Source organism: Acinonyx jubatus, chromosome E4, assembly GCF_027475565.1.
Source record: "Acinonyx jubatus isolate Ajub_Pintada_27869175 chromosome E4, VMU_Ajub_asm_v1.0, whole genome shotgun sequence".
NCBI lineage: Eukaryota > Metazoa > Chordata > Mammalia > Carnivora > Felidae > Acinonyx > Acinonyx jubatus.
In genome coordinates this window covers 37879978-37900510 of record NC_069395.1, presented here as the reverse complement: position 1 = coordinate 37900510, position 20533 = coordinate 37879978, and the positions used below count along the sequence as shown (strand labels likewise).

The 20533-nt window shown below is 49.5% G+C and overlaps 1 protein-coding gene and 1 pseudogene across 1 annotated transcript; both read right to left on the bottom strand.

Moving 5' to 3' along the window:
• Positions 1–433: 433 nt before the first annotated feature.
• Positions 434–1411, bottom strand: LOC106966821 (glyceraldehyde-3-phosphate dehydrogenase-like; annotated as a pseudogene).
• A 14034-nt stretch (positions 1412–15445) lies between these two features.
• GARIN4 (golgi associated RAB2 interactor family member 4) lies at positions 15446–17664 on the bottom strand. Its single transcript, XM_027074475.2, has one exon. It carries the CDS (start codon positions 17275–17277, stop codon positions 15487–15489), a length of 1791 nt encoding a protein of 596 aa, XP_026930276.1. The 5' UTR covers positions 17278–17664; the 3' UTR covers positions 15446–15486.
• Positions 17665–20533: the final 2869 nt, after the last annotated feature.

Here is a 20533-nt window from a genome sequence, read left to right as displayed (position 1 = left end):
CTGGAGAGGGCAAAGCCACAGGATCTGTTGAGGTAGGTGATGGACTGGATTTTAATTGGTACTAAGTGACCTCTTTGCTGGAGGCTTCAGGGTAGGATTTATCCTTACACTTAGTAAAGGAGGTCATTGCGTAAGGAATATCAAACGTCTTTTCCTGCATCCACTACAATTTAGATTTTTCAAATACTTCAACCCTTCCCCTCGGTGCACATTCAACATGGGCAAAGAAATTCAACAACGGTCATTATTGCAATTATCTAAAAAGAAACATTCTCTTATCAGTTAAACTCTCAACTCGAATATTCAAATCCAATCACTATGCAATTTTAATCAACTGTTGCTGTTGTTCTTGTTGGGTACAGTATACTTTATTGATGGTACATGATAAGGTACGGCTCCCCAGTTCCCTCCCCTTCTTCAGGGGAGTCTGGGAGGGAAACTGTGTAGAGGTTAGGAGATTCTCATTGTGTTTGGGGATGAACTGGGGCAAGGACTCCCCAGCCGCTGAGCACCTTTCTCATCTATTGCTTTTACTGGGGCTGGTGGTCCAGGGGGCTCTTACTCCTTAGAGGCCATGTAGACCATCAGGTCCACCACTCAGTTGCTAGAGCCAAATTCACTATCATACCAAGAAACAAGCTTGAAAAAGTGGTCATTGAGGGGAATGCCAGCCCCAGTATCAGAGGTGGAAGAGTCAGTGCCACCGTTAAAGTCGCAGGAGACAACCTGGTCCTCGGTGTGCCCCAGGATGCCCTTGAGGGGGTCCTCTGATGCCTGCGTCACCACCTTCTAGATGTGATTGTATTTGGCAGCTGTCTCCAGGTGGCAGGTCAGATCCACAACATTGGGGTTGGGGACACTGAAGGCCATTCCATGATCTTCCCATTCAACCAACTCAGGGATGACCTTGCCTACAGCATTGGCAGCACCAGTAGAAGCAGAGATGATGTTCTGGGCAGTCCCTCAGCCATCACACGGTTTCCCAGAAGGGCCATCTGTGGTCTTTTGGGTAGCAGTGATGGCATGGACTGTGGTCATGAGTCCCTCCACAATGCCAAAGTTGTCATGGATGACCTTGGCCAGATGGGCCAAGCAATTGGTGGTGCAGGAGGTGTTGCTGAAAATCTTGAGTGAGTTGTCATACTTCTCTGGTTCACACCCATCACAAACATGGGGCATCAGCAGAAGGGGCAGAGATGATGACCCTCTTGGCCTCACCTTCAAGCGAGCCCCATCCTTCTTCGTGGAGGTAAAGACCCCAGTGGACTACACAACATCTTCAGCACCAGCGTCGCCCCATTTGATGTTGGTGGGATTTCATTCTTGGAAGAAGTGTATGGGCTTTCTATTGATGACTGACAAGTTTCCTGTTCTCAGCCTTGACTGTGCTATTGAAATTGCAGCGGCTGGAATCGTACTGGAACATGAAGACCATGTAACTGAGGTCTATCAAGAAGTCACTGATGGTGACAATATCCACTTTGCCAGAGTTAAAAGCAGCCCTTGTGACCAGGTGCCCAATATGGCCAAATCCATTTACTCTGACCTTCACCATCGTGTCTTGGGAACATGGCTGACACTACACCAGAAGATGCAGCTGTCTGTCGAACAGAGAGGAGCAGAGAGCCCAATTTTAATCCTCTTTAAAACAACTTCTTCCCTCAGATTATCAGGTCCATTAAATATAAGCCTCCTGAGGGACCATCACAAAGTCTCTTACCAGGAGCTCTGGGGGAGGCGCTCAGATCACCAGGCCTGAGGATGCTCTGGACCCTGGGCACAGACAAGGAGGATTCAGAGAAGGGGGAGATGGGGAGCCCTCCCTCCTGCCATCTGGATTCCTCTGTGACTCAGTCTCCTTCAGCTGAAACTCCCCCATTGCCCACAAACCTCACGTTCAGCCAATTTGTCTGTGAGCACAGGCTTGCAAGCGACGAGCACTAAATCAAAGCAGTTTTCCTGAATCAGGAAAATGATGAGCACATTCCAAACCTTTACAGGCTTTTCTTTCTTCGTTTCTGGAGAATTTAAAAATAGATCTGGAGATGACTCTTTGCAGCTGAATTCCACAGGCATGATATCCTCTTTCCACAGTAGAGCTGTAAGGAAAACAGCTGACTGGAAAGGCCTTTCCTTGATGTCATTAATTGTCCTCCTGGTCCAATGTTAGGATCTCAACTACTAAGTGGCAGGCACCAGTGTTTGGGCAGGGCCAGCCCTGGGCAACAGCACAGAAGACCCTTCCATTCTCTTCTCCCCTCATTTCCTTGGTGTACCCACTCAACTTGCCCTCTGTTCTTTCCCACTGCAAGGTACAGTGGAGTGTATCTCCAGTTTGGCTCATCTTCAGCTGCACCTGGGGTGTGTGGAAACACAGATTGCTGAGCCCTGCCCCTGGAGAGTGATTCAGGAATCTGCATTTTGGGACCAAGAATGCGTATTTTTAACTATTCCCTTGGTGATTCCGAAGATCAGCCCAGTTTAAGAAACACTGGCGTAGTGCTATGAGCAAGGACTTTGGAATCAAAGACAAAGTTGAGCTCAAACTTAACTTCTGCCACTGTGGCCAGGGACCATTACAAAGCTTCTCTGAGTCTCAATTTGCCCATCTGTAAAATACGAAACTTGAGTAAAGTAATGTATTTTAAATTTTTTCGGATTGAAAATCGTTGTTCTTCTTCTTCCCAAATATAAAATCAGATTGTCCCCAAACAACTCATTAAGCCAGGGGAGAATCAAGAATATGAATCATGTTGCTAAAAAGAAAAGGACCATACCTGCCTGCCACCCTACCCTCCATCTCCACCCTATCCCATCCGGGAGAGCACAGGGCAGAGGTCATGACTTCAAGCCTCTCAAGCAGCTAGTGGAGGCCTGATGCTGGAGCCCTAAGTGAGTTGGGGCAATCCTGGGTGGATGAAGCCCTGGTGGGCTGAGCAGGCAGCAGGATTCTGAGGTCTGTCAGTGCTTGTTGGTGGGACACAGGTTGTCACGTACTCCAGGTGTCCCAGGAGTGTTGGGCCATGTGAATGCTGGTGGCTAGCACAGCTGTGCCAGGAATGACTGGTCACAGGCAGGTACCTACTATTCCCTGGTTCACTGCTGCAGGCACCATGACCATTTTATATAGGAGGCACTCATGATTTTTAAGATCCTGGAACTATAATGGGCATATATTAAGGGCTCAATAAATATTGGTTCCCACCAAGTCCTGCATTACAAGGAGATATTGTTGACTAATAAGACAATTGTGAGTTATAATCTCTCTCTAGAGAGGTCATCATTTTATGGGAGAGAGACAGAGTGTGTTAAGACCGAGGACAAATCCTTGAATGTAGAGAATGTAGAGAGGGAAATGTCAGAGGTGGGTAGCAGGGGAGGTCTTCTAGCCCCCACAAATTATACTTGCAGGATTTCCTATCTCAATAGAAAATTTAAAAACCTTTTACCCCTTCCTTGCCAATAATCCTTCTCGTCAATAATCCTTTGTCTCCTTCTCTTTTAAGAGTCAGATTGTGCTGATTCTATCATGCCCAAACTACTGGTCAGTCTTAACTTATATTTGATAGACTGACTGCCTGTGGAGGAAAGGTTGACTGATTACATACATTTCTTCTTGCCGTGATCAGAGTGTTGTGCTTGTATGATGTTGACTCAACTCTCTTTGACTTGGCATAGGGATGATGGGATGCAGTGGTGAGTGGCAAATCATGATGGCTTTTGCATGCTTTGATGATGGCCATGGCTGTACTCAATGTCCTCCAAATTCATAGCCCCCACATCCATGGAATGGAGCCTCAGGTGAAGGTGGGGAGGACCCTTCTTGGCATGAACGATAAAGGGTTTCTCCTTGCTCAGCAGGTAGTATGCAGTCAACCAATATTTGTTGATTGCTTCCTTGATTTTGTTCTAAATCTTTAAATTTCTTCTAAAATCTTTAGGATTCTAGATTTTGGTTGTAGGAGAAGCATGGATGGGGAAGAAGTGAACTGTGAGATTAGATAATATTTTATAGTTCAACTTTTATATTTCTGCTGTATTGTGTAGCAAGAAGTCTTAACGAGAAAGAATGGTCTTTGGAGTTTGGTGGACTTGGTTTCAGACCTTGCCTTCACCAGGTAGTTAGTCCAGATAGGCTAAAATCTCAGTAGCTTCAAACAGTGAAGACTTATTCATCCAAGTCGGAGTCCAGTGCAGGTGGCAGAGGGCAGGGTGAAGGGTGCTCTGCTCCACTGAGTCATTCAGGGACCAAGCTCCTCCCATCTTAATCATGTGGCTTTGTGGTGCCTGGGCCATCCAGATAGTGACAGGAAAGGGGATGAAGGACCATCTGCCATATTTTTATGGGCCAGGCCTGGAAGTGGCAAAAAATCATCTCTGTCCCCATTTCATTGGCCAGAACTCAGTCACTTGGCCAGTCTTTAACAACAAGAGGGCTGGGAAATGTAGGTGAACATGTGCTTAGAAAGAAAAGGAGAATATGGATATTATTCTGCCACAGGTGTGTGACCTTGGGTAAATGACTTCAATTCTCTTAGCCTTAATCTCCTCATCTGTACAGTGGGAATGTTCTGTATCTAGTGGGGCTGTTATAAGACTTGAAGGATATGATATACATAGCATGCTTGATATACAAGTATGCCCTTCTCTTTTAAGTGTACAAATCAGCACTTTTTTCTTCCTCTGGGTAACCCCAAATACTAACTGGTTGGAAGTTGGGCCTCAGTAAGCTTTCTACCTAGTTAGGAGAACATGGATGAATACTCACTGCTCCTTTTCACCTGGGGGTGAAGGGCTTAGTCTGAATGATTTCCTCTCCAGGAATTGGTGAGCGGTCACTAAATCTTGGGGAAGTTGTCTTCAGGTCTTTTCATGGTGTGTGTTAAGGGTTTGCTGGAGTATTACCTTAATATCTAGGAGCTATTTACTTGGAGGAAAATAACCAGAAAAAAGGTACTTCCATAGTAGCATCAGACATTTATGTTAATATAGGTAAAAACATTCTGATGAGACTGAGTAGACTGTTGGAAGTATTTTGGAAAATTCTTTCCTTCTTTTGAAATCTTTAAGAAAAGGGCAGTGTCTGCCTTTTGAAGTTATTCAGAACATCTCAGTTTAGGGTCAGAAGAATGGACTGTTGCTTCTGGGGCCACTTCCTCTCCCCTGTTCTTTCTCAGAGTGGTCCTTTTCTCTCTCCTCCTGGAAATGAGGTGCCTAAGCCTTTGTGCCTGGGTTGACCTATCCAAGAGATATCCTCTGAGGTCTTCTTTATATGAATATCCAGACTCCCTAACCCTCCAGGTCAGGTTCCAGAACATTCTGTTCAGTTCACCAGTCAGACCCAACGAGGAACAAGCAGAAGAAGGTCAATGTAGGAGATGTAAGGGGAGAAGAGAATAGTGGGGGGTTGTCATGGGAAGCGGGATATAAACAAAATGCCTGTTTCCAAAGATGCCTTAATGTCCTGTGTTCTCTGCTCTCCAAGACGTACACTGTAGGGTGGTTGCGGCAGGGCGAGGAGCTGAACGCCAAGCTCAGCTCCAAGAGAGGAGAAAGGGGGAAGGTTTGGTGGCCAGATGCTTTTCCTTCCTCTGACTTTTGCTGGGTCACTTAGAAACGACTAGGAAACCCAGACTGTGTTCCTTTCTCTGAATGCCTTCCAGCTATGTCCCTCCCCAACCCCTAACTGGAGGCCACACTATTTTTACATTTCTCTTGGGAAGTAGATTCCAAAATTTCTGTAAGTCTTCCCGTCAGCGGAGCCTCTGATTTCCAGTAAATTCAGGGTCGCCTAGTTTTCTATATTCATTTGCATTCGTTTGCATAAAATTAGCATGCTTCTGAGTCCCGGACTCTGAGTCAAAGCAACTCAGAGAATTAATGCAAATGAGCTCCAGCTTTCGTGCCCCACAGAGGTGGCAGAGAGAGGCAGCCTCGGCCTCAGAGAGAGCAAGAGTGGTGGCCCTGACTTATAGGCAAGAGGTTTTGTCATCCACTTGACCTGTAGATCCTCACTCTGGGTCCACTGAGAGCTCTCAGGGGACCTCTGTTTTCCAGACCCTGAGCCTTCACCCTCAATGTGGTAGAGCCTAGCAGAGGGGATTTGAGTCATGAAGCAAGCTTTGGGGGGTTAGTTTTGGTGGGACAGGAGTGGGTGAGGAGGGATCGTCAGATCCGAGTAAAAATCAGAAGGAAGCAGTGAAGTCGGAGGCGGGGATGGAAGGAGGGATGACAGAGAGCCTCACTGGACATGGAGACAGACCAGGGAGGGGAGCCTTGGGGTAGGAAAAGGAAAGAGGGGAGAGGGAGCAGGAATGGGTGGGGAAGCTCTGTGTGGCTAGTTAGATTGGAGAGTGATCATCTGTTATCTAGGAAGTTAGTGGTCACAGTTAGTGGGGAAGTGGCGGGGCAGATTTTCTGGAGCCCGTTCCTTTCCTTCTCTTAGACAAGGGTTTCTTGCTGGGCCCGGAAAGTCATCCCTTGGGTCTGTCCAGGGATGGTCTGAGGTGTCACAGCCTGAAGGTGCCTATGACAGATTTTTTAGTGGTCCCAGGTAAGACAGATGTGGGCAGTGTGGAACTAGAAGGAACAAGCCACTCTGCCCACATATGCACCTCATTCCTCCAGTGGCCAAGACACCCTGGGCCTGAGTGAGAGGCAAGGAGTGGAGGGAGATGGAGGGGCTCCCAGAGCCAGGGGGAGAGGGTGGTGCCTGATATGGCGCCCAGTATTCTAAGCCATGGAGTTTGTTCACTGCCTGCTGGCTAAAGGCTGGCCATTCACCATGGTGCAGGGGCAGATACCTTCTAAGGCCACGTACTTCACAGAGTCAGCCCACCCTGGGGCCTGGGGGGTGAGCCCCAGTGTGAGATGTCTTGGGATTTAATCCTGGCTCCACCACCAGAGGCCTTGGGTAAGTTATTTGAACTTGTCTGTGCCTCAATTCCTTCATCTGTAAAATGGGAATAATAATGCTGACTTCATAGAGCTGTGGAAAAAGAACTAAACACAACAGCCCCTGTAGAGTTTTTAGAACAGCGGCTGCCAGAGAGGAAGCACTCAATAGATACTACTGTCATTATACGTGGCAGCCCCATAAGATGAAGGAACAGACTGCAGAACTTGGAAGGAAACACGGGGTGGGCTCCCCGTTTCTTGGCTTCGTGCCCAGTGTGGCAGCTGCTCATCCACTTTCAGCTCAAGTGGATACAGCCACAGCAGCAGGCCGTGTGGATGAGGGCCAGGCGCGGGCTCTGGCCAACCACAGGCTGGGAAATGACACGGGTAGTGATGTGGTTTCCTTTTTTTCCCTCTCTTTCCAGGCGGGGAGTATGAAGGGAAAAGAAATTGCTCTTTCGTTTGGCAGGCACAGGAGCTGGAAGGAGGGACCCTACCAGGAAGAAAGGCAGGGAACCCTGCACGACTTATCTGGACCACTCCCAACAAAGGGCCTCTGGGGAGGGTCTTTGGGCATGGCCTCTGTGGGCAAGGAAGGACTAAGCGTCATTAGTGATATCTCTCCCTGTCCCGGGCATCCTGTCAGTCAGAGCTGCAGAAGGCTGCTGGAAGGGAGGGAAGGAAGGGGCGTAGGGAAGGATAGAAGGCCCTGGACACCCTGCGCCTGGATGCAGGAGTGACCGGTGGATCCTTTTCTGTCAACAGAGTCCTCAACATATGCCATTTCTCCCCTCTGTCTCTCACACACAGACACCTCCAGGACTCCCTCTTGGCCCAAGCTGACTTCCCTGACAGCATGCCTCAGTCTCAGTCTCAGCTTATCACCGATTTACACAGCTGCTATCTTGTGGCCTAAAGCACTGAGCTGGTAGATCACAAAAAGTTCTGAGAGGCTTCTTAGCAGGCTGTTCTCCACGTCCTTACTACTGAGATCCCAATGTGCCAACCCCCACCCCCATTTTCTCCAGCCCTTGCTTTTCCCTTGAAGTTCAGCCCCGGATGCTGTGCGATGTCTGGTGGCCCAGCCTGAGATTCACCCTCTGGGCCCTCGCCTCCTCCCGAGTGGAGTTATCAGATGAAACAGGTTGTAACATAACAGAGTCTCTGTCTCTCGGCCTGGACATAGAGTTGTGACTCCTGGCCCTATGTCACTCCAGATTTATCCTTAGCCCGACTTCTGTCGTCATCAGCTTAAGTTAAATTCACCATCCCTGTTGGACACCCAGAAAAGTCCAAAACCGGTTGCTAGTTGATACTCAAGTTTAGAGGATTCTTGGATTTCAGCAACAGAAAGGAGTAATTGTGTCTGGGTGCAGGCAGTTGGTTGGAGGGGGACCAGTTGAGCTAATCCCGCTTTGCTCTATCCACAAGACCCCCACCCATCTCTGAAGGCCCGGACCCGGGCCAGGACTGGGACAGGCCTCTCTGGGAACAGAGGCCTGCCAGACTGGTTTCTCTCCTTGACCAAGAAGCCAAAAAGAGATTGTAATGTTGAGGCAATGCATGTGAAACAGAAACAAATGGTTCCAGTTCCAGGAAGTCAGAAATGGAAGGAAAAGTCATTGGTATTCTTTGGGACCCACTGTGGGCTAGGTTTTGGGCTGTGCTCACCAGAACTCTGCCACTTACTTGAAGTAGGACCTTGGGAAAGCCCCTGTCCTCTCTAGGCCTCAACTTCCTCATATGTAAACTACATCTGGGATTAGTCAAGACCTTTCCGGGCCTGACATGCTATGTATGGTTCCAGGTGTCCCAGGATTCTATCACCAGAGGGTCAAAGAGCTTGGGGATATGTAGGGAGGGGTGGGGAGAAGAGGACTAAGAAATGCCCAGTGGGATTCCTTGTGAGTTTGGTTCATTGAAAGGGGGAGGAAAAGAAGGGAGTAAGAAAGTAAAGTGAAAAGAGGTAAGAACATAAGAGAGGGAGTTAAGGAGAGGGAAAGTATGAAAGATGGAGGTGGCTGCAGTGACCTCAGGGCTCCTTAGGTACATCCTGGCCAGGGGGCTTTGTTAGCATGGGGGTGGGGGGGGGCAAATTGTATTTTCCAAAGAAGGCCACAACAATATTGCCACCCCCCATGCCCTTTCACAATGTGATCTTGCCATTTCCCTCTGAAGAGGTGGACTTTAACTGCTCTCCCTTTAAATCTGGGTTGCTCTTATGACTTGCTTGTAACCAGCAGAATGTGGTAGCAGTTCGGCCGGGTGACTTCTGAGGCTCAGCCAGAAGCAGCTTCCCCTTGGTTATCTTGGGATATTTGCTCTGAGGGAAGCCAGTCTGACTACCTGTGACCATCATGCCAGAAGGCCCCATGGAAGCATTCCTCTTGATAATCCCACCTTATGGCCATTTTCTTCAAGGCCCCGGACACAGGGATGGAGCGAGCGCTCCTTGACTCTCCGGACCAGACTACTGAACCACCTCACTGGATACCATGAGCAGCAGAAGCCAGTGCTCCCAGGTAAGCCTTGTCCAAATTCCTGGTGTACAAGAATCTATGAGATACCATCTTTTGGGGTCACAAAGTTTTTGGGGGTAGTTTGTTATAAAGCAAAAGGTCGCTGGAACGGGATGGTAGGAGAGGCATATAGAAACATAAGCTTCCTTGAAATGAGAAACCCCGAAAATGTATGAACAACACTTAAGATCTCAGAGATGTGTGAGATTTCAAAACTAACTTGAAAGCCAACCTCTAACTTTCCCTACTCAGGATATTATAACACAATTACCATTTTCCATGGTCGCCATCTATGTTTTTGAAAAGTATGTTTTTAGGGGCGCCAGGGTGGCTCAGTCAGTTAACCATCTGACTCTTGGTTTCAACTCAGGTCATGACCTCACGGTTCATGAGTTTGAGCCCTGCTTCAGGCTCTGCACTGTTAGTGGGATTCCCTCTCTCTCCCTCTCTCTCTGCCCCTCTCCCCCGCGTGTGCGCACGCACGCGCTCTCCCTCTCAAAAATAAATAAATAAACTTATTTTTAAAAAGTGCATTTTTGTGAGAAAGGGAGAAAAGGCACTTCACCCCACCAGGATGGTTTTCAAAGGAAAGAGATGAGCAACATCAAATGTTGGCAAGGACGTGACACCCAGAAGGCTCACGCGTTCCTGGCAGGCGTGTGTAATGGCACAGTCACTTTGGGATATCATCTAAAACTGAACATATGCATATATTCAATTCCATTTCGAAGTATATGCCTGACAGAATTTTATGTATATTTTTACCCAAAGGTCTGCATATGAATGTTCATAGCAGCACGATTCCTAATAGTCAAAAATTGGAAACAACCCAAACACCCTCCAGCAGCTGAATGAATAAATAAATGGGAGAATATTTTTGGGATGAAATACTGTATGGCAATGAGAATGAATGAACTGTTGCCAGAAAAAAAATCCTGGGCAAATCTCACGAATAGGAGGCTGAGGGAAAGAAACCAGAGTCAAAGAATATGTACAGTGTGATTCCGTTGGCATAAAGTTGAAAAACAAAGCAAAATTAATCTATGGTGTTAGAAGTTAGGATAATGCTTACCTTTGGCGGTAGTGACTGAAAGGGAACATGAGGGGGGCTTCTAGAGTTGTGGTGAGGTTCTTTTATTTTAATGTTTGTTTATTTTTGAAAGAGAGCACACACGTGAGCAAGTGGGGGAGGGACACACACACACACACACACACACACACACATACACACACAGAATCTGAAGCAGGCTCCAGGCTCCAAGCTGTCAGCAGCGAGCCCACCGTGGAGCTCGAACCCATGAACCACAGGATCATGCCCTGAGCTAAAGTCGGACGCTCAACCGACTGAGCCACCCAGGCGCCCCTGTGTTGATGTTCTGATTCATCACTGGTGCTAGTTATGTGGGGGTTTTGGGTACATATGTTATACTTCAAACTAAAATGTTAAAAACAGGAGGAAGGACATATTCTCAAAGCAAAGGATAAGTCTTTCAAAAACGAATTTGGCTTCATAAAGCGTTTTTTTAATGAAAAACTTTCCAAAACCAGTGTAAATTGCATTATGGCAAGGTGCTGGGCCTGTGGCGATGTCCGTGGGAGCACAAAACCAGGGTGACGTGGCCAGCAGCGACTGGAACTGTGGGGAACAGGCCAGCCCACCAAGGAAGGTGCTTCTCAGTGGCTCTTTGCTGCCAACCGCGCTGTGTGCACGTGACGTGACGTGCATATCGAGGAGGGTCTTTCCCAGCCTTTTGCAGGCCATGGCACATGTAGAAAATGGCAGCACTGGAAGGGCATTCCTGGGTATCAGATGGGGCTATTGGCAGCCAAAACCAACTGGCTAGGTCGTCCAGGTGCCCCAAAGATGATGGGTCTCATCACCCAGCACACCTGTGAGAAGACACCCACTTAGAGAGTGTGGGAAGACATGCACCTCTATAACACATTTTTGGGTCTTGTGCTCTTCTCCAGGAAAATCCGGCTCTATATCCCCCTCACCTTTGCATTACAGGTTCCATCTGCAGTAGTGAAGATCAGGGGGTTCAGGGGTTTATGCAGCATTCTGGCCTCGTCTCCCCTTCCAGCCTCATTTCCCACCACGCTCTCACCCCCCACTCCGCACTTCACCCCTCCCCATCCCCTAAGCACATTACATCCTGGGCACACTGCACTCGTCTGTCATCTAGAAACATCTCCCAAGATCCCAAAATGCCCAAGTCTTTTTTTTTCTCCATCATCTCTCTGCTCAGACCTTCCGTTCTCTGTGATGCCTCTTTCTATACACTGCCCAAGGCCACTGCCACACTTTGGCTTGTGGTACTGGCGTATGTGTGTGTGTGTGTGTGTGTGTGTGTGTGTGTACATGAACATCTTCATGGGCCCTGATTTCCTATCTTGCCCACAGTAGGTGTTCAACAGTTGTTTCTCGAATGACTTCTAGGTTGCAGAGGGACCCTGACCATAACTCCACCCTACCTCTATTCGTTTTTTTTTTAATTTTTTAACGTTTATTTATTTTCAAGAGACAGAGACAGAGTACAAGTGGGGGAGGGGCAGAGAGAGAGGGAGACACAGAATCTGAAGCAGGCTCCAGGCTCTGAGCTCTCAGCACAGAGCCCGACGCCGGGGCTCAAACCCACAGACTGTGAGATCATGACCTAAGCCGAAGTCGGACACTTAACCGACTGAGCCACCCAGGCACCCCAGACCCTACCTCTTTTCTTGATGGTCACTCTGTCCCCTTGAGTCAGAACCCCCAACCTCCCAGGGCACCCGTCTTGTGGTCACTCCACATTCTGCCAGAGGCTTGGAGCTCTGCAGCCTGGATGAGGTGCCTCCTCTTGACTCAGACCCCTCCCTCCCAGCTCACACCTCTGGGATTGGTGTTATGCTAACTGTGGTGTGACAAAGGGAAGGCGTGACTGCCACTCAGCCTCAGTCCTGGCTCCTCTCTTTCAAGCAGCAGTCTGCATTACCAGGATGTGGCCACAAGGGGCTCTGCCGGGCGACTCTTGGGCACAGTGAGGAGGGTTCTGTGGGAATACCTCCTGTCCCCATGGGCAAGGAACAGTTCAGTCAGTGTCTCCTCTCCTCTCCAGTTCCCTTTGGCTGCCTTGTCCTGATGTTTTACCCCTTAGCCACCTAGAAGCTGTTTTATATCTTAACACATTCCTCCTTGCTTTCCACAGAGTGAGGAGGGCCTTCCACTTTTGTCATTTCCACCTCCTTTAGCTAAGCCTACACCATGATCTCCCGGTCTTTCAGGATGTGGGGTGGAAAATTGTCCTGTTCCATCATTTCACACCTCTGGACCCCACCTCCCTTCTGTTTCCCCCACTGCCACCCAGGATCAGGATTCCCCATCTCTGGGCAGGATTAATGGAATGGCTTCCTGGAGGATCCCCTGTCTCCAGACAGCCCCCTGTCCATCAGCTGTCCACTCTGGAGCCAGAGAGAACTTACTCCCGTCAGACGCTGGCCTTCAATGGCTCCCCAAATCCTGGACATTCACGCAGCACCCCAGGTGCCCGAAGATTCAGCTGCCTGATTCTCCAGCCTCATGTCCCTCTTCTCCCCTTGTGCTCCAACCAGCAATACTGAAATCCTGTAGTTGCTCAACACATCGTAATATTTCAAGGCTTCGTACTTTGCACGCATCCTTTTCTGTGACCTGCACCTCCTCCAGCTTTGCCCTTACTCCCCATACCTCCTCCACCTGGCAGAGACCTAGTCATTCTTAAAACTGCCAGTTCCTCTGTGAACCCTTCCCTGACCCAAGACTCCTTCCCATGCCCCAGAACCCCTCGTCTGAATAGATCCTGTTCCCCGAACATGCATCTCTCATTGTATCTGTCACTGGGCATTGTGGTGATGACCCAAGCCTGCCCTATTTTCTCCATTGTTCCTGTCCCTCCCTGTGGGATGTGGAGTTGGCACTCAGTAGGTGATACATAAAGGAGTTGCATCATCCCCTCTCTGCACCATCACCTCCACCTTGAGCAAGTCTTTCAAATGCTCTGAACCCCCATTTGCCCCTCTGCAAAGTGGAGACATGTGAGAAGCAGAAGGAGGCACGTACATTAAAGAACCTGCGTGCCATTAAACGACTAAGTTCTATGCAGATGTCTTTATTGCATTTTCTTCTTCCAGACCAGTGTTTACCTGCACTTGCCTGGGTGGAATCACGGGATCAAAAGAATGTGATGCGGTCTTTTTGTAATTTCCCCACCTTGAATCCAGGGGAAAGCTGGTTAATAGTAAACCATTAATTCTGTCCCCCTGCAGCTCCCAGTCTTCTCTGAGGCTCTGGGTTAATGATTCTAGGTTGTTTTCCTCACCGGGCATGTTCCATTCTTTAAGAATGACTTGACTCACTCCAGTAATTCTCCAGCCTGGGGTTGTGAACCTTGTTTCGCTGGAGGAAACGGTGGATGTGTGTAGGTCTCTGGCTGTCTTCCTTCCTCACCCGTGCCCCAGGCCCCGCCCCATGGCCACCATTCCCTTAACCAACAGAAGAGACCCCTCCCCTCCCCCCAAGGAGGGCTGCAAAAGTCAGAGCATCTGTGTTGCTTGGACCTAACAAATAACCTCCCTCACGTGAGGTTTAAGGATTTGTGTTCTGAACCCCAGAAGGAGAGATTTGGCAAGGAGAAACGCTTTTAAACTTTTGAAAACCGAGCTCAGGGTGGTTTCTCCATACCAACATTTAATTAGTGGCTGCCAGAGGAATGGGTCGTAGGGAGAGGCAGCCCCAGCAGGGACTGGTCCCCGGAATCCCAGGCAGGAGGTCATGCAGAGGTTGGGGACACAGCTCGAAGGTGGTCTGGACACTCTGGAGATAAGGCCAGCTGAGGACTGTGAGCTCACGGAAATCCCAAAACCGGGTCACAGTCAGGAGTCTCCCCAGCTCTCATCCCTCCCTCCCCTTAATCCAGTCCGTTTGGTGCAGAGTGTTTTGGAACATAGCGTCGAGAATGCTATGCTGATGGATCACTGTTCTACAAAAGTTCCAACTTTTCTGAGCCTCAGTGCTTCTATCTGTAAAATAGATTATTCCTTTTTAATAGCGATATTCCTTTTTAATAACCAAACGAGGATTAAATTGTCTCCTTAAACTGGATCTTGTAATATGGTCATAGCACTACCTAAGAGTGAACACATAAGGGATAAGGCATTGGTTAGGGACGTCCAAGGCAAGAACTTCATCACTATTGCCATGGTGATTCTAGGACCATTCTGATTGCAGAGAGAGTAATGTGAAAAATACAGCTGTGTGCCCATGTACCCACCCCACCGCCTTGCTTAGGAGATCGATCAACACCACTGAAAGCCCTGTGTTCACCTCGTGATCCCGTCTTGGCTTCCCCCATGAATTTTGTATCTACAGTTTCAAACATGTACTTTTGATCTTAGTTTTTGATCTTGGTTTTGAACTGTTCTGTAAGTGGTATAGGCTATAGTCACAGAATAGGTTTTTCCCTCTGCCAACGCGTGGAGCCAATGTGTGTAGCTGCCCTTCATTTTCACTGCTGTATGTCTATCTCTGTACCTATCCTGCTGTACTCTCAATTGTGTTGATGGGAATTTGGGCTGTGGGCACAGTGTCTTGCTAACATTCTCACCGTCTTAGAACCAATTCCTCCCTTGGAATTGGAATAGACCCTGGAGACTGTTTGCGGCTCTACCCTGTTCCCTCCACTGACTGGCCTGAGGGTAGGGGAGTCCTGTTCTTGCTGGGTCTATGGACCTGCAAGGGGGAAGGGCTGTTTATAGAGAAAGGGTGGAAGAAAAGGAAGAGCTTTCCAGGCCATAGTTTGACTTTCAGCCGTGGCCCTCAGGAACAAGCCAGATGGGCTTTGAGGCAAGATGAAGCACTCCTTTGGCTCTGAGCAGCAGTGTGAGGTGAGGGCTGCCCTTGACCCCACCCCAGGGTCTCAGACCTGACCCCTGCTGACCTCACAGTAGTGTGAGGTCACTACTGGGCTGCAGGACCTAGAAATTCAGACAGAATGCAGCATGCCATTCTCAGATTATATGGTTCTTTATTTAAACTGCTGTGAGGAAAGCCCTACTAAGGGGCTTTGAAGGTCACTGTCTCCATAATGTCAGATGTCCCTCTCCCCGCGCTCTCCAGGCCCTGGCAGTTCTCCGAGGCCTCGATGGCCTCCAGCCCGCTCCTGTCCACCGCCTTAGGCAGCACGTCCACGTCTCTGCCGCGTAGGGAGCCCGTGGTCCTGGTAGTAAGGTTGGCTTTGACGTTCCTCAGGAACAACCCGATCCTGCCCAGTCTCTTGGTGGCTAACCCCGAGCTGGCGGTGGATAAGCTCCGCTCCGATTTGTGGGAGGCCCTGGACTCCTTGGGGATGGGAGCGTGGCCGATGCCTTTGTGGGGGGCTCGCCTCCCGCCCCCGGGGCTGCCGCGGGCCTTGTCCTTGTCCTCCCTCGCGGCTCTGTGGCCGGCTAAGGACCGCCCGGAGGCTTTCCGGTTGGTCTTGTCCCCCCCGGCCTTGTGGCGCGTGTCGGCTGCCCTGCGGCGACGGGAGTCCCGAAAGGTTCGCTCCTTGTCCCTGCGCTCCCTCTGGCCGTGGCGCGGCTGCCTTCCCGCCTGCTCACCCTCCGCAACTCCGCTCTGCGCGTCGGAGAGGAGCGCTCTCTCCACGTTTCCCGCCACAGTCTTGCGGGCGCCCTCTGTCCCTGCGAAGGTCGGGGTCCTGCGGGCCGGCTGGGAGAGGCTGGTCGACGAGCCGGAAGTAAACCCGGGGATCTTCGCGGCACCTGCCAAGGCCAGGTTCCTGCTCTCCGGGGAGAAGTTGGCGGTGCCCGCAATGGCTAGGTTGGTCCTGCTTCCTCCCGGCCCCGCGGTGGCTGCACCTGCTACGGCCGCGCCTAGCCGATCCGGGGCGGCTGACTTGGTCAAGGCCACGCTCAAAGCGCCTGCCGCGGTGTCCGCTGCGATCCCTGCTGCGAACCCCACGGCCGTCCCTCCTGTCACCACCGCTGCCGCCCCCGCCGCCTCCCGAGCTGCCACGGCCGCCGCCAGCTCTACGTGTGGCTCTGCTGCCGACTCCCTGTGGAGCTCTGCAGGTTTTGGGGTGGCGGCGGCTGCATCGGGTTTGTGGGAGGCCTGACGGGTCCCCTCCCCACCTGCAAAAGCTGCAGAGGTGGCCCCGGCCACCTCGGAGACCACGTGGAGGCTCCTGATGCTGACCTGATCCTGATGGCCCTTTCCTTGGAAATCCGCCCCTGCTGGGCTCCTCTTGTCCTCTTCTTCAAACACAGGCATGCAAAGCATGTCCGCTGGGAGGGCGTAGGTACTGCTGTTGCTGTCCACTGGTGGTCGCAGGAGGTACACGAGCTTTTCCCAGTAGGTGAAGAGGTCTTCCCGTGTGTCCAGAGTGGGGCACAGCTGCAGGTAGCACGAGCGGCCAGTGGCGAACTTGAGGCGCAGCTGTTGTTTCTCGCGGTTGTGAATGGAGATCCTCACGAACTTCAAGGGAAGGAGCCTGGTGAGCTCTAAGGTCTTGGTAGCCTTGCGGCCTTTTCCCTTGGTGGCCTGGCCACGCCCGCCATGCTCTTCACAGCCGGTGGCCGGTCGGGCCAGCAGCATGACGTCCGGTAGCGGGAGGATGGGGCTGGTGGACGCGATGCCCACGGTCACCATTCTGACCCGGTTGTGCACATCGATAACTTCTCCCCTTTTGGTGATCTGGATAAAGTCGCTCTCAAATATAGGCGCGTACTTGAAGATGTCGTACTCCCCCTTGTGCAGGTGTCGCTGTAGTTTCCCCATGGCCCTGTTGAACATGCCCACTGCGGAGCGGCTGTGGGCTGTGTGATAGGGGAGCAGAGACTCGGGGTTCATGACTCTCTCCTATCACAAGAGGCAGTGCGGGCAAGGCGTGTCCCTGGATCTCCTCTCCCTTGGCCTGGCTGGCAGAGGGTATATAGCTGAGCTCCTGTGTCACACAGGTGGCTCTATGGCCAGTGTCTCAACCCCACCCCACCCCACGGGGGCCACACCCCTTTGCCTCAGAGCCTCCCAGAGACACGAGTGAGGGTGGGAGCTCAGAGGATTACAGAGGGGGGTGCTGTAGGGTGCCTGGACCCCAGACTGAAATTCTGCAAGGGTGCAGAGATGTATGGTGGATTCCTCCACTTCACCTCCACCCCTGAAATTTTATGTCCCTGAGAGACCAGGAACTGCAGACCTGGTGACAGAACTAACTCAGCCTAACTAACCCCTGCGCAGCCATATTTATCCTCTGCTGCCCTTTGTGACCTGTCACGGTCACATACCCCTTTGTTGTCATCCATCCCCCAGGCAGCTCCCTCAGGGCAGGGCCACCATCCTCCTCCCCAAACACCCCCACTGTCCCCACAGAGGACAGGCCCATCCTTCCAGGGACTCAGGTGGGCATCAAAATAAAAATTTCTTCAAATGGGAACATTTTGTGTGGGGATCTTTTTTTTTTTTTTTTTTTTTTTAATCCTCCCCCAAATGCAAAAGATTCAGCAACTGGACAAAATCCATAGGAATAGAAGGTGATGGGATACACTTGGAGCCACGTGAGCTCATGGTTTCATTTTATCCAATAACCTTGAACTGGCAGTCTTGGTCCTTAGCTTGCTTTTTCATAAAATCTCAGTAAACATGGAAGATATCAACCATTAATAATAACATTAAAAACTCATCCCCGAGCACTGGGTGTTGTATGGAAACCAATTTGACAATAAATTTCATATATTGAAAAAAAAATAAAAATAAAATAAAATAAAATAAAATTTCTAGAAAAAAAAAAAAAACCAAAAAAACAAAAAAACTCATCCCCGAGGTGCCCTGCTATGTTCTTCACATATGACCGTTAAGAGTCCATTGAGTTTGGTACTGTCGTTACCATCCCGTTTTATAGGTGAAGACACTGAGGTATCATTTGCCTAACTTCACAGAAGTAATGGTAGTAGAGGCAGTATTTGAATGCGGGTCTAGCTGATTCCAAAGCCTTTGTTCTGAACCACTCCAGTACTTTGCCTTCACGAAGAAACCTTGCACCAGCCACACGCTTTTCAAACCAGTCTGATTTAACTACCTTCAAGAAGAACCTTCTGATGCACTGTTGGAAGTTGTGTAACTCCATAGGTGTATATATATATATATATGTATATATGTCACGGACAGAACCCAAGACGACTACTACAGGCAGTGGCTGGGCTGAAGTGGGGACTAAATTATCCAAGCGGCCATCTTTGTTCCTTCCCTCCATTATGTTTCCATAAACAGCCTGTGTATGGACACCTAGTTATTCTCTCTGAAGACCCCCAGTTTTCTTCCTTTCTTCCCCAGTGAAATGAAGGGGGCGGGGGGCCTGGGATGTAATCTTCAATTCCAAGAGGCTGCCAAACATCCTCCTGTAGCAACCTCCCTACCATGCACAAGTGGTTTGAAAGCAGTGACACCTATGGGGAGTGTGTGTCACCATACTTCCTGCCTTATCGCCCCCCCCCCCCACAGAGCTAGACGCAGAATGTGTAATTTCTTTTTTTTTTAAGTTTATTTATTTATTTATTTTGAGAGAGACAGACACAGTGTGAGTGGGGGAGGGGCAAAAGGAGAGGGAGAGAGAGAATCCCAAGCAAGCTCCACACTGCCAGTGCAGAGCCCGACGTGGGGCCCGAACCCACGAAACTGTGAGATCATGACCTGAGCTGAAACTAAGAGCTGGACGCTTAACCAGCTGAGCCACCCAGATGCCCCAGAGTGTGTCAGTTCTAAAGATTTTTTTTTTAAAGTCTATTTATTTGAGAGAGACAGGGTGGGGGAGTGGGTGGGAGGAAAGACAGAGAGAAAGGGAGACAGAGAATCCTAAGTTGCCTCTGCACTGCCAGAGCCGTGCCTGATGTGGGACTTGAACCCATGAAGCCGCGAGATCATGACCTGAGCCGATATCAAGAGTCAGATGCTTAACCGACTGAGCCACCCAGACGCCCCCGTAATTTCTAAATTGTTACTTGAAAGTTCTGAGAAACACACCTGCTCCCAACTCTCATCCTCCAGGTTGATGAAATCTTTCCTGAAATTCTACCTTAGAGATTCAGTCCTTGAAAACAAAGGCAATCTTTCCATTAAAATACACACACCTGTTCAGTAGGGTGAAAGGATAAACAAAATGTGGTCTATCCATACAGTGGAATGTTACTCAGCCATAAAAAGGAATGCAATGCTGATACCTGCTACAATGTGGGTGAATCCTGAAAACATTAGGTTAAGTGAAAGAAGCCAGACACAAAAGGCCACATACCGTGTGAATCTATTTATATAAATATCCAGAAGAGGCAAATCCATAGAGACAGAGTTTAGATTAGTGGTTGCCTGTGGCTGGAGGGAGGGGAGAATGGGGAGTGACTGCTTAATAGGTCCAGGATTTACTTTGTGGGGGATGTAAATTCTGGAAGTAGGTAGTGGTGATAGTTACCCAGTATTGTGAATATACTGAGTTGTACACTCTAAATAGGTACAATGGCAGATTTTATGTTGGGTGTATTTTCTCTCTTTCTCTCTCTCTCTCTCTCTCTCTCTCTCTCACACACACACACACACACACACACACACACACACACACACACACATATACACTCCTGCTTGGAACCCTTTAGATCAATGGTGTGATCTAGAGCGAGCTACTCAGTTTTCCATTTCATCTGTAAAATGGGGACAAATCACTGAGGATGAAATGAGATACTGCATGTAAAGGTTGCACATATTGTCTAAATAAATGGTAGCTCTCATTAACATTCATCCTCAACTGGCCCTTTAAGTCTCGGGTGAATTTCTTCTCGAGAGCAGCTTTTGAGACGATAAAAAAGATGCTTCTGGGGTTAGAGCCACTATGAGAACACAGAAGGATGATCCATGGGCAAAATTGGCCTCCTTTTTAGTTTTACCTCAGGCAGATCCATGAAAACACTGTCCACTCCACAGAGAAACTGAACACAATCAAAGAGTATGGGATGGGAAGAGAGAAAAGGCTTGATTGGGGTTTGGGTTTCAAGGGTTTATTCAAAGCCCGTGGGGAGAAATCAGGATAAAGATGGGAAATAACAGTTTTGCTCTTGGCAGAAAG